Raw genomic sequence first — 15031 nt, forward strand, 5'->3', positions numbered from 1 at the left:
TTACAACTATTTTCACCATTTTTTTCTTATTCCCTTATATCTTCTATTCTTATCTTTTAAAAGGGATAATTTATATGGTGTTTATATTTATTTTAATAATAATCTTCTATTCTTATCTTTAAAAGGGAGTTTGGGGGTGATGTAATGACATGTTTTAGGCTATTGTAACATGTGCTTCAAATAATTGTAAAATACTATTGATGATGTAATAATTAAAACTATTTAAATTTAAATTAAATATGTGTATTCTATAACTAAATGATCAAAATATTGCTTTCTCAACTTTATACGCAACTCGATTTCAATGTATATCCACCAGAGTGTTCCCTTTCTCAACTTTAAATAGCAGTTTACCCTTTTCAAAATCAACATACATTTTATTCCAATTTACACTTCAACTTTTAAGTGTCCATTATCTATCCACCATTTTCAACACCCAAATACAAAAGATACCAAATCTAGGATCTTGAAAAGCTGTCTTCCGGATCATTGACCCTCATGGTGTTTGTAATGCATTGAGTCACGGTTCCATAATCAGATCAGAGAGATCATAGTTATTCGATCTGATTGTGGAACGTGCCTCACTCCATTGCTAACACTAGCATTATACCAAATCTAGGATCATGAAAACCTGTCTTCCGGATCATCTTATAGATATACATGTCTTGCAAAAATAAAACATAAAAAAAATAACATCACTAAAAAATAACATCACTAAACATTATGAAAAAAGATCATGAAAAAATAACATCACTAAACATTATGAAAAAAGATCATGAAAACCTGTCTTCCGGATCATTGACCCTCATGGTGTTAGCAATGCATTGAGTCACAATTGGTAGTGAGGCATACCCAATTTAGATGAAAATTGTAGTGACCAATTTAGATGTAAATTGGGTCATGCATCAATACCATATGGGAACCAATGAAGCTCCATCTTTGTCTTTTGTTTAAAAGATGAAAATTTTCTAGTTTTGTGTTTTAAAAAAAATGACATCACTAAACATTATGCATTGTTTGTTTGTACAATACAACCTTTAAAATTGATAGATCCACCATTTTTTTCATCTTCATTGGTTCCCAAATGGTAGTGATGCATAACCAATTTAGATGAAAATTGGGTTATGCATCACTACAATATGGGAACAAATGAAGTTCCATATTTGTGTTTTGTTTAAAAAATAAAATAGACGAAAATTTTCTAGTTTTTTGTTTTAAAGAAGGTGTATGTGTACTTGAGAGGTTTATTTTACAAGAAGAGTATATGATATACATGGGAAAATACAACTGAAGAGAGAGAAATAGGTTGCTTTTACAAGAAGATTTTTGGTGAGACAAGTTTCCTATTTTACCCTTAAATTGCTATTAGGTCAATATACCATTTAAGGGTAAGATAGACAATTTATCCTATAATAACTAACTATATAAAAAATAAATCAAAACTAAATAAAAAGGTGGGACCTACAAGTCCATCACAGCACACAGTCCATTATTACCTTACTACCGTTACCGATAAAGTAAGGTACAAGTTACAAATTACAAGTTACAACCATTGTGTACTATGGTATTTTTTTTATCTGTTTTTTTTTTTGAAAAGCAATAATATTATATACGAAATATATACAGGTACAATCGAGTTTCACGAAGCCTATCACGATCTATACAAGTGTAATTTGGGTTGTCTACTCACAGTTTCTAAACTACAATCACGTTTGAGAGTCTAGTTCAACTTGCTTGCCCAAAATATTTTTTATCAGTTGGATATAGAAATTACAACACAATTAAATGAAGTACAAGTTACACTCGTACAACAATAACCATTCTCTATATTTGAAATTTGAGATTATATATGTATCATAAGAAACATAAATTCCGTCATCATCTATAAAAACTATAGTTTTGGGATATTTTTGATAAATACAAAAGAACTAAATGACACACACTCATTTGCTTAAATACCAGCATTAGCCATAACAATATTTTTCATAGGTACTACGAGTATATATTTTCGGATTATAGGCCCCTTTGAATTATGAGCCTTGTTCTAACACACATGTTGAACACTCACAAATCTGCCCCTGATCATGATCAATTTGATTTTTATCTGTAGCAGCAACTAAAGTATCATCGTCAACAATGGCCCCATCCAAATCGCCTCTAACCATATCAATAGTCTCATTTTCTACAAGTTGAGGACCCATCGGTGTGTCACTCTGCAAATGTGTTTCTACATCATCGATACAAATTTGTTCATCCATTTTAAAATTATCTCTAGGTGTTGTCTTGTGTAACGACCCAGAAATTTTCGACCAAATTTAAACCATAATCTCTATATGTTTCCGACACGATAAGCAAAAACCCTAATGTTGAGTCTAGAAAGTCTGAAATTTGTATCTGGATGATTAGTTACCTTCTTGACCAAGCCTGACGATTCACGAACCTTTATGTGATGTGTATTTATGATATTTATAAATTGGCATATTATTATTATTACCAATAATAATGTTATTATTAATAATATAAATAGTTATTAATATAGTATTATGAATGTTATCATTAATCGTTATCAATTTTAATTATTATCATTATTAGTATTATTTTTGGTATTATTTTATAAATATTATTATTATCAGAAATTATATATTCTTTATATATTTATATTATTATTATTAGTATTACAAATTATTATCATTATGTTTCTAATATTATTATTATTAATATTAGTATTATTAATAAAAATTAATAACATTCTTAAATTTATTAGTAGATTTGTATTATTATGTAATATTACAAATTCATTATGGATATATATGTAGAACACCGGATAAATAAACAAGTATGACTACAATATATTTATATAAATATAAATAGGGTTTATACCTTAATAAATACAGATAAAATCACGATGCAGACTTGGGTTTTAATCAATCTATTCCTAATTTGTACCTTTGTCTCTAACCTGTTTACAAAAATCAAATCCCTGCACAGAATGATAGCGAAATCCGTTAGAAGTCTCCAGCTGCTTTTTATTTTTTTTTGTTATTTTCTATTTTCTTGTCTGTGTATTATTATCAATCAACATCATTGCTCACTACCATTCGATCTCAATAAATTCACAACACAGCGTCCATATAATACATACATTCTAAAAACGTTACTACAAGTCGAATTATAGGGGAGAGAAAAACGAATCAGACTCAATGAAGCAAACCCAGTCCCTGTTCGTGTTCCATAAAATTAAAAAGCTTGATTTCGATTTTCTTTTCAAAAACTAGAAATGTAGTTTCGTTAGGAATTGTATATGTAAACTTCCTGTGAAGTTTCAAATCTCAATTCGTTCTATTGAATCCAAATTTGTGAGTCAAACTTTTAGTCAACTATTATGTTCATCCAAAAATTTGAAGCTTCTGTTATGAATTCAGTTAAATTAACGAACCCAATAGTTTCTATATACGTTTAGAAAATTTTTTCGTGTTATAACAATCACCTAAAACGCAACAAAAACTTGAAAGCATAATTTTTTTTAAGAAGAAGCTGCGACAGCAGCTTTTGCTGTTGCTTCTTCATTTTTTTTTCGTTTTTCCTCCTTAATTGGACACACTTATAGCTTATTTATTGTTTACAAGTCTTAATCGAAGTCAAGAAATTCGTCACTTTGATTTTGGGACTCCTCTGGTCGAACTTGATGTTGTAAGGAAGAAGAAAGAGTAAACAGACTGTTATACGGTAATAAATAATCAAAAAGGTTTTAAAACAGATATGTGAGGGCAGAAGAATGGTTTAGAGTGTTGGTTCTAACCGAGAGGTCTCGGGTTCGAGCCCCTTCTTGGGGCTTTTCTTTTTAGAAGAAGTTTTAAAAATGGTATATATATCTAAACTCCATTTCTATTATTAACATTGTTATTATTATAAAGATTATTATTATTATTATTATTATTATCATTATCATTATTATTATTATTATTATCACCATTAAAATTATCATTTTAAATTATTATTTTAACAGAAGTATTTTTGTTAAATTTATCATTTTCATTGTTAGTATAGGTATTAACAAGTTATTTATTATTACAACTATTATTATTATAAAGATTATTATTATTAGTATCATTATTGTTATTATAAGAACTATCATTATTATTATTTTCATTAACATGATTTTATATAATTTTTATTATCAATAATATTATCATTATTACAGTGTTATTATCACTACAAACAAAGTGATTATTAATATTTTCATCAAAAACTAATATTTTCATTATCACTATTAAGATTACTATTTAAGTAATATATATATAAGAAGAATATAGTTATATAACTATATATTGATATTTGTATAATAAATACTACTAATTTTAAGTTACTAAAATAACAATTAATTATACACAAACTGTTTGGTTATAAATATATGTGTTAATATATATATATACGATATAGGTTCGTGAATCGAAGGCCAACCTTATAAGTACCAATGGTGTTATATGTATTTTTACTACAAAATACATTAGGTGAGTATATAGTCCCTTTTAAACTCTAAATATTTTGGGCTGAGAATACATGCGCTGTTTTTATAAATGATTTACGTTATGGACACAAGTGATCAAAAATAAATTCTACGTTGAGTTGTACCATGGCATATCTCTTTATACTTGGTAACTGCTAATTACGTGAGGAGCGTAAACGCGAATCCTGTTGATAGATCTATCGGGCTGACATCCCCAACCGGGCTGGACGACCAGCATTTAACGGTTGCACAGTACTTCATTCTCGTTACTACACTTTGGTACGGTGTAGGGTTTATTTAAGAGTATGCTGCTGTGACTTTTAGTTAAGTATGGTTACCAAGTGCTCAACGTCTTTTCATATACGAGGAGTGTATTATGTATAAACTTTAAATCTTGTGGTCCATGGTTGTTATAACACTGCTAGCATCAAACCTATATATCTCACCAACTTTTTGTTGACATTTTAAAGCATGTTATTCTCAGGTATGTATTAAGTCTACCGCTGTGCATTAGCTCATATTAAGGATACTATTGGGACCATTTAAGCCAGGATTCAAGAACGTTGCATTCGAGTCATTGAAGATCATTAAAGACTATTATTAAGTAAATGATAGATTAGGTCATTTGGATATTATGAAATGTTAGGCGAACATGTCAACTTCTGATGTATTAATAGATTGCCTTTTAAGGATAAATGCAACGATTGTAAAATATATCATATAGAGGTCAAGTACCTCGCAATGTTATCATATGTTATTGTATTCGTCCCTATGGATTGGGTCGGGTCGTCTCATGTGGTATCAGAGCGTTGGTCTTAGCGAACCAGGCCTTGCATTAGTGTGTCTAACTGGTAGTTGTTAGGATACATTAGTGAGTCTGGACTTTGACCGTGTCTACCTGTCAAAAAGTTTTGCTTATCATTTTTAGTCGGAAACCATCTACTTATCATCCTTAGGGAATTACCTGCTTATCATTCTTAAGTTTAGACACGTCTTACAGCATTTAGTGCATCGATAGTGTATAGACAAAATTCGTATCCTAGCGTATCTGTTACTATAGACATTGCCTGACGAATTTCAAAGATTCTCCGCAATTCACGAGATTTTGAGTATTATAAATACATATGTAAATTATGTATTGAAGAATACCAAACCCAACTTCTATAATCTATTCCAAACCAAAAATTCATTTCCCCAACTATACAAGATGGATTCTTCATCCAGTTCGAATTCCTCCGACTTCGACAGCTACGCCGATATGGATTTCCATTCGAGCTCCGAGAACAGCATCACCGGAATGGATCAACCAATTTCCCATCATCTATTCTCGATGAATTGGGGATGGGTTCGTAATATACTAAATTTCTGGAGGCAAGAAGAAGGCGATCCATTCCATCCACCAAATTGTCCTCTTAACGATGAACCTGAAGCACTTACCGGTGAGCCTATACGAAACACCATTTTCTCGCTCATTTCTAGAGTATCTCGTCATGATTACATACTATTCCATATTTCAAATCTTGCTCATTCGCTTGTTCCAACCGTCAATCATCCCGGTATAATAGAAGAAGTCAACGAGCTTCGCGCTCGGGTAGTGGCTTTAGAAAATACGGTGCTAAGGTTACAAACACCAGCAGCAGCATAATCTGTATCACCATCATCAATGTCGACAGTACTCTTATCACCCCCAAACCACAACCACACCGTAAATCTTAACATCACAAACTGTATCTCGGATATCAACATCACATACCTCAAAAACCTCATCGGAACTTCGAGTATGATCTTCGTTCTATATATCGTTCTACATCGATTATCTTCGCTTTACGTATCGTTTTATCTCATATATCTTCGTTCGACATGGTGATTATGAAATCTCTAATGTTTTAGAGATCATGTAATCCAGTATTAACGATAAATCAAATGAGTTTAATATCTTATTGACTCATTAAATCCATAATTACATCTGAAGAAAATATAAATGCAAGTATATTTTCATAAAGATCGTAATTAAAATTTTTTTCGTACAAACTGTTAATGATGAAAATATTTTAACGGGTGGGTAGTACCCGAGGAATATTTAGAATTCACATTAATAAGTTACACTGTACATTCTTCGAATCTGATTCAACGATCATTTACTATCCTACTTACAACCACCGATATACGTAACCGTTCACCTCAGATTAACCACCTCCATTTAAATTTCATATTTGGATTTTTACCTATCCGAATCCAACAAGTGGCATAAAGAAGAAACATTGGACAAATTAAAAATTGTTAGAAACACACGAATTAACTAATTGAAAATCTGTTAAGGATTCCACGCTAACTGTTCCGGCTAACTGTTCCCAGCTAACTGATTAACATTTAATTTATCGCAATTTACATTCTCGCAATTTTAATTTCTGCACTGTACATACTGTCGGGACACATGTGCAACAATACGTCGGATTAATTCTGAGACAACACGTTGTATAATGGGTCATGATATATATTTATTTATTTTACGCACTTTATATAACGGGACACGTAAACAAGGTTTCGACTTATCATATTGACCCATCTATATATATATTTTGGAACGACCATAGACACTCTATAGTTGGCTATACAGGGTTGAGGTGGATTCCAAAATATATATATGGTTTGAGTTATGATCGACACTGAGACCGGTACACGGGTCACGATACGTATTATTTAATTCGAATATTATATATTAAATTATATATGAATCATTGAACTATTGAACTATTGGACTATCGGACGATTGGACTGCTAACTTTGGACAATTAAAATGAATTAAAATATTGATTATAACATATGAAACTAAACAATTCTTCAAGTTTGCCACTTGATTTTATCCTAAACCTCATTTGTACCTCGACAATTACAATCTATATTCAAACCGATCATGATTCTTGAAAACACCTCGATCGAGAAGTTGAACCCACCGCACCTCATCTATGGAAGAAAAGATTCTTGCATATAGCTATGCACCTGAAAACTCTCAGAATCTGAGTCAACGCTTAACACGTAGCAGTGTTAATTCCTTTAGTGTTATTATTACCCAAAATAACTTTGCAATTCCTTTTCAAATTAGTCAAATATTGTCACAGCTCCAACAAGTTGATTTCGATTCTTCGTTCAAAACAACCTTGTTATAACCTCGAAATATATACGTGTTGTTACCAGAGAACCTTTTATAATCCACCATACTACCATCAGCGTTTAAGCATCTAAAAACACAATGCTCCTGAAATCACCTCGGTTTGATAACCGATGACCCGGATCTGTTAACTTTGAAAATGCTGACGAAGCAGCATGTTGTAGATGGTCTTTATGGTCAAAAGTTGATGATAAAGAAGGAAGTGTTAGAAACACTCGATAGCAAATTTGGTAATGAAAAACGGATTGAGCTAACCGTGAAGGAAACAAAGAACAAATACAAGAACTGAATCTGTTTTCAAAGAATTCAAATGATTCAGTGCCTGCTGAAATCATTAGTAAGAACCCAACTCCTTATTCTAAACCTTTCCAGATGATATTCTTCATCATCATCTTATCTTAGATATTATAAGATATCTTCATATCTTCCGTTATACATATTCTCCATATTTCTGGAGATATTTTCACAATTATTTCTATCTGCGAACATTTATCTCTCCGTAATAGCTGCGTTACAATATAAAAGAATCTGTGTTAGTTTCTAGATTCTGAAACCTCTGAGTTTAAATAGGAATGTTTAGAAGCAGTGTTGAGAACTGATACATGAATTAGTATAATATAATGAAACTTGATCAACTTCATTATATTACAGTAAGTCATGTTGAGTTTCTAATGGAATGTGATGATTCACAGTACAATCATCATATGCCATGTTACACGGCTCTTACATTCTATCTAATCTCTAAACATATCAAGAAAATATTCTCTTGATGATCTGGTCTTTTCCAGGATATTCTGGTAATTTGAACAATCAAAATCATGCCATTACCATTTCTTTCTAAAAACATTAGCTATGTTCAATCTGAATTTCATACCTACGAATTCCGGATCATTGTTTACTTGACTCGAGGACGGGAAAATTAATAACACTACAACCCCAAGATAATAGTAGAAGTAAGTAAAAAGCCTCAGGTGGTAGATGAAAGAGGGGAATGATAGATGTGAGAATTAAGAATATATCAAGGATCAGAACGGGATGGAGCATTTTAAAGAATACTTTAAGATATGAATTGAGGGAGGAATGATAAAAGATATGGGAAGTAAGGAAGGGAAGGAGGTGGATTTATAGTGAAATATCCGACAGAGAAATTGAAACAGATGGCCGCAGTAAATCAAAGAAGATCCTGATCGCCGAAGAACCGAATCTTATTATGCAAGATTTTCCTTAAATCCCTTAAAATCCGAAAATCAATCATAACCACGTCATCGGTTAAAACAATTCCATATTACTCATTTCATTCTTTTGTGATAGCTTCACTCGTGCGCTTCACATGATCGAATCGTTTTATCCATATCTTTCAATAATGATAAAACTCTATTATTACCTCATATTCGTCATGAAAACATTCTTATTGTTATTTATGACAACCTCTACCAAATTTCGGGGACGAAATTTCTTTAACGGGTGGGTACTGTAACGACCCAGAAATTTCCGACCAAATTTAAACCATAATCTCTATATGTTTCCGACACGATAAGCAAAAACCCTAATGTTGAGTCTAGAAAGTCTGAAATTTGTATCTGGATGATTAGTTACCTTCTTGACCAAGCCTGACGATTCACGAACCTTTATGTGATGTGTATTTATGATATTTATAAATTGGCATATTATTATTATTACCAATAATAATGTTATTATTAATAATATAAATAGTTATTAATATAGTATTATGAATGTTATCATTAATCGTTATCAATTTTAATTATTATCATTATTAGTATTATTTTTGGTATTATTTTATAAATATTATTATTATCAGAAATTATATATTCTTTATATATTTATATTATTATTATTAGTATTACAAATTATTATCATTATGTTTCTAATATTATTATTATTAATATTAGTATTATTAATAAAAATTAATAACATTCTTAAATTTATTAGTAGATTTGTATTATTATGTAATATTACAAATTCATTATGGATATATATGTAGAACACCGGATAAATAAACAAGTATGACTACAATATATTTATATAAATATAAATAGGGTTTATACCTTAATAAATACAGATAAAATCACGATGCAGACTTGGGTTTTAATCAATCTATTCCTAATTTGTACCTTTGTCTCTAACCTGTTTACAAAAATCGAATCCCTGCACAGAATGATAGCGAAATCCGTTAGAAGTCTCCAGCTGCTTTTTATTTTTTTTTGTTATTTTCTATTTTCTTGTCTGTGTATTATTATCAATCAACATCATTGCTCACTACCATTCGATCTCAATAAATTCACAACACAGCGTCCATATAATACATACATTCTAAAAACGTTACTACAAGTCGAATTATAGGGGAGAAAAAACGAATCAGACTCAATGAAGCAAACCCAGTCCCTGTTCGTGTTCCATAAAATTAAAAAGCTTGATTTCGATTTTCTTTTCAAAAACTAGAAATGTAGTTTCGTTAGGAATTGTATATGTAAACTTCCTGTGAAGTTTCAAATCTCAATTCGTTCTATTGAATCCAAATTTGTGAGTCAAACTTTTAGTCAACTATTATGTTCATCCAAAAATTTGAAGCTTCTGTTATGAATTCAGTTAAATTAACGAACCCAATAGTTTCTATATACGTTTAGAAAATTTTTTCGTGTTATAACAATCACCTAAAACGCAACAAAAACTTGAAAGCATAATTTTTTTTAAGAAGAAGCTGCGACAGCAGCTTTTGCTGTTGCTTCTTCATTTTTTTTTCGTTTTTCCTCCTTAATTGGACACACTTATAGCTTATTTATTGTTTACAAGTCTTAATCGAAGTCAAGAAATTCGTCACTTTGATTTTGGGACTCCTCTGGTCGAACTTGATGTTGTAAGGAAGAAGAAAGAGTAAACAGACTGTTATACGGTTATAAATAATCAAAAAGGTTTTAAAACAGATATGTGAGGGCAGAAGAATGGTTTAGAGTGTTGGTTCTAACCGAGAGGTCTCGGGTTCGAGCCCCTTCTTGGGGCTTTTCTTTTTAGAAGAAGTTTTAAAAATGGTATATATATCTAAACTCCATTTCTATTATTAACATTGTTATTATTATAAAGATTATTATTATTATTATTATTATTATCATTATCATTATTATTATTATTATTATTATCACCATTAAAATTATCATTTTAAATTATTATTTTAACAGAAGTATTTTTGTTAAATTTATCATTTTCATTGTTAGTATAGGTATTAACAAGTTATTTATTATTACAACTATTATTATTATAAAGATTATTATTATTAGTATCATTATTGTTATTATAAGAACTATCATTATTATTATTTTCATTAACATGATTTTATATAATTTTTATTATCAATAATATTATCATTATTACAGTGTTATTATCACTACAAACAAAGTGATTATTAATATTTTCATCAAAAACTAATATTTTCATTATCACTATTAAGATTACTATTTAAGTAATATATATATAAGAAGAATATAGTTATATAACTATATATTGATATTTGTATAATAAATACTACTAATTTTAAGTTACTAAAATAACAATTAATTATACACAAACTGTTTGGTTATAAATATATGTGTTAATATATATATACGATATAGGTTCGTGAATCGAAGGCCAACCTTATAAGTACCAATGGTGTTATATGTATTTTTACTACAAAATACATTAGGTGAGTATATAGTCCCTTTTAAACTCTAAATATTTTGGGCTGAGAATACATGCGCTGTTTTTATAAATGATTTACGTTATGGACACAAGTGATCAAAAATAAATTCTACGTTGAGTTGTACCATGGCATATCTCTTTATACTTGGTAACTGCTAATTACGTGAGGAGCGTAAACGCGAATCCTGTTGATAGATCTATCGGGCTGACATCCCCAACCGGGCTGGACGACCAGCATTTAACGGTTGCACAGTACTTCGTTCTCGTTACTACACTTTGGTACGGTGTAGGGTTTATTTAAGAGTATGCTGCTGTGACTTTTAGTTAAGTATGGTTACCAAGTGCTCAACGACTTTTCATACACGAGGAGTATATTATGTATAAACTTTAAATCTTGTGGTCCATGATTGTTATAACACTGCTAGCATCAAACCTATATATCTCACCAACTTTTTGTTGACATTTTAAAGCATGTTATTCTCAGGTATGTATTAAGTCTACCGCTGTGCATTAGCTCATATTAAGGATACTATTGGGACCATTTAAGCCAGGATTCAAGAACGTTGCATTCGAGTCATTGAAGATCATTAAAGACTATTATTAAGTAAATGATAGATTAGGTCATTTGGATATTATGAAATGTTAGGCGAACATGTCAACTTCTGATGTATTAATAGATTGCCTTTTAAGGATAAATGCAACGATTGTAAAATATATCATATAGAGGTCAAGTACCTCGCAATGTTATCATATGTTATTGTATTCGTCCCTATGGATTGGGTCGGGTCGTCTCATCTTGATCACAACTTTCCAATCTTTACGAATAGGATCTGCAACATAGAATACTTGTTGTGCTTGAGAAGCTAGGATATAAGGCTCTTTAGTTTGCTTCAGACCTCAAAAATCGAGTGTCGTAAACCCATTCTCATCAACTTTTATCCTGGAACCACTTGATATCCAATCACAATGGAACAAAACAACTTTCTTCCCATCACCATACTTCAACTCGATTATATCTTTTAAAACATCGTAGTAAGTGACATCAACCACAATAGGATCGTTATCTCTAGCACTCGAGAAGCTACTTGTTAGAGCCTGATGTATGACTCCGCTATTTTGTGTTATCATATTCTTCTCTACATCGTTAATGTGAAACCGGAAACCATTTATGATATATCCCTTATATTTCTTTACAACCTCACTTGGACCGTTTGCCAATGTCTCTATATCACTTGTGATTCTGTTATCCCGACTAGTCATGTCCTCATCAACCTGATTTGAGGCAATTTGTTTATACAGTAATAAGTTTGGCTCAGTTATATCATCACTACATTATCGTAATAAAACTAGCAAAAATAACTTACGTAATCAGACAGTCACTCCTCAAACTCCTGACTATGTAAATGTTGAATGTCACACTTACGTTTTTTCGGATTTTGATGACTAAGAATATTCAGATGCTCTCTGCAATCAAAGTAACAAAAAGAGAATAATTTACATTATCGTCAAAATTACACAATGTCATATAAAAAATAATCTCATAACATAGTAAATTTAAATAACTTACGTTTGTAAGAAATCTATTTCACTACAATTGAACAGCACATGTGAGTGTGCAATAGCCAAAGTGTCATAGCCGAGTTTTACTACGTTTGATGCACCAATTGGTCGACCATGCATACAAAATATTGGTAAGACAGTATCATCACCACCATCATCATGATTTTGGCTAGTCTTATTATGTATGGTCTCGACATCACTGGCTAAATAAAGAGGACAAAATGACAAATACTCTTCCGCTAAATATCCTTCTACAATTGAACCCTCGGGTTTACTCTTGTTTCGCACATAAGATTTTAATGTACCTAAATACCTGAGTGGTCAACAAAAGTTTATATCAGATTCAAAAAAAAAGTTGTATTCAAACGAGTATAATTTACTACAGCATAAATGGTCACCTCTCGATTGGATACATCCAACGGTAATGAACAGGTCCCCCTAATCTGGCCTCTGAAGCTAGATGAACCGATAGATGAATCATGACGTCAAAAAATGATGGTGAAAAAATCCTTTCTAAATCACAAAGTATTTTTCCAATATCTTTTTCCATGTTAAATAAATCATTAGGATTAAGAACTTTTGAGCATAATTGTCTGTAGTACCGACATAACTTCATGATAACAGAACGCACATGCTTCGGTAAAATATTTCTTATTGCCACGGGAAGCAACTGATGCATCAAAATATGATTATCGTGACTTTTTAGGCATAACATTTTTGGAGTAGGTTTTACTTGAATGTATCTAGAAATATTAGCAGCATAACCATTTGGCACTTTCACCTCTTTTAGCACATTACAAAATTTTTCTTTTTCTTTTTTATCCATTTCGAAACATGCAGGAGGCAAATACACTTTGCCATTTGATAAAGGTTCTGGATGAAGTTCATGTCTAATACCCATTTCTTCTAAATCACGACATCCTTTTAAATGATCCTTGGTCTTTCCATCTATATTCATTAATGTTCCAATGTGACTGTCACATACATTCTTTTCAGTATGCATTACGTCTATATTATGATGTATTAAGTTATTTTTCCAGTATGGTAACTGAAAAAAAAATACTTCTCTTCTTCCAATTATATGGTAAGGATGGGTTATCCTTCACAAGTTTTCCAAATTTTATTTCAAAACCTTTCAGCTCCGCAAGCACTTGTTCCCCTGTTAAGCTACGCGGTGGCCCTTCACGTTCTTTCGTGCCATCAAAAGAATCTTTATCCATAAAGAAAGGATGCAACGATTCCAATCAGCGGCGATGTGCCATGAAGATTTTTTTGTGGGAGTTTGATAACCGTGTTGATCTGGTTTCCTTATGGCATGAAGGACAAGCTAATTTACCTTTAGTGCTCCAACCCGATAAATTTGCATACGCAGGAAAGTCACTTACCGTCCATAACAAAGAAGTACGCAGTGTGAAGTAACTCTTAGTTGATGCGTCATAAGTATTAACTCCAGTATCCCACAACTCTTTCAACTCATCAACTAGAGGTTGCATATAGACATCTATATAATTACCTGGAGCAGATGGACCGGGTATAAGTAAACTTAGGAATAGAAAAGGGTTTTTCATGCACAACCATGGAGGTAGATTATATGGCATCAAAACAACAGGCCATGTACTATGTGAAACACTCATGTTTCCAAAAGGGTTAAACCCATCACTGGCCAAACCAAGCCTCACATTATGAGGTTCTTTAGCAAATTCACTATTCTAATAATCGAATGTTTTCCAGGCTGGTGAATTTGCGGGATGTCTTAATCTACTATCTTTCATACGACTCTCTTCATGCCATCTCATCGACCCGGCCGTTTTAGGCGACATAAACAATATTTGCAAGCGTGGTATGAGTGGAAAATAATGCAACACTTTTGCTCCAACCTTCTTAGCTTTATAATCACCGTCATTATCAGCTTCTGTGGTTGACTCATTTTCAGAATCATTATTAATTTGTTTATATCTTGAGGTCTGACATACGTCACACTTAATTTTGTCTTTGTTTTCTTTCCAGTACAACATACAATCATTTGGACAAGCATCAATTTTCTCATAACCTAGACCCAAATCACTTATTTTCTTCCTTAATTCATACAATGACTTCAGTAT

The 15031-nt window shown here is 31.4% G+C and overlaps 1 protein-coding gene across 1 annotated transcript; it reads right to left on the bottom strand.

Moving 5' to 3' along the window:
* Window positions 1–12266: 12266 nt before the first annotated feature.
* On the bottom strand, window positions 12267–14563 carry LOC139842157 (uncharacterized). The gene is made up of 6 exons (XM_071832331.1): window positions 14266–14563; window positions 13993–14139; window positions 13328–13877; window positions 12937–13242; window positions 12750–12833; window positions 12267–12696 (listed from the first exon to the last, which is right to left on the bottom strand). The coding sequence occupies exons 1-6, from the start codon at window positions 14561–14563 to the stop codon at window positions 12267–12269; spliced, it is 1815 nt and encodes a 604-aa protein (XP_071688432.1).
* Between the last annotated feature and the right edge of the window lie 468 nt (window positions 14564–15031).

Source organism: Rutidosis leptorrhynchoides, chromosome 4, assembly GCF_046630445.1.
Source record: "Rutidosis leptorrhynchoides isolate AG116_Rl617_1_P2 chromosome 4, CSIRO_AGI_Rlap_v1, whole genome shotgun sequence".
NCBI lineage: Eukaryota > Viridiplantae > Streptophyta > Magnoliopsida > Asterales > Asteraceae > Rutidosis > Rutidosis leptorrhynchoides.

Coding starts and splice junctions, on each gene's coding strand:
- LOC139842157 (XM_071832331.1), bottom strand. CDS start 14,563: ATGAGTGTTTCACATAGTACATGGCCTGTTGTTTTGATGCCATATAAT. Junction 13,878..13,992: donor ATATAATTGGAAGAAGAGAA/GTATTTTTTTTT, acceptor TAATGAATATAG/ATGGAAAGACCAAGGATCAT. Junction 12,834..12,936: donor GAAATAGATTTCTTACAAAC/GTAAGTTATTTA, acceptor CTTTGATTGCAG/AGAGCATCTGAATATTCTTA.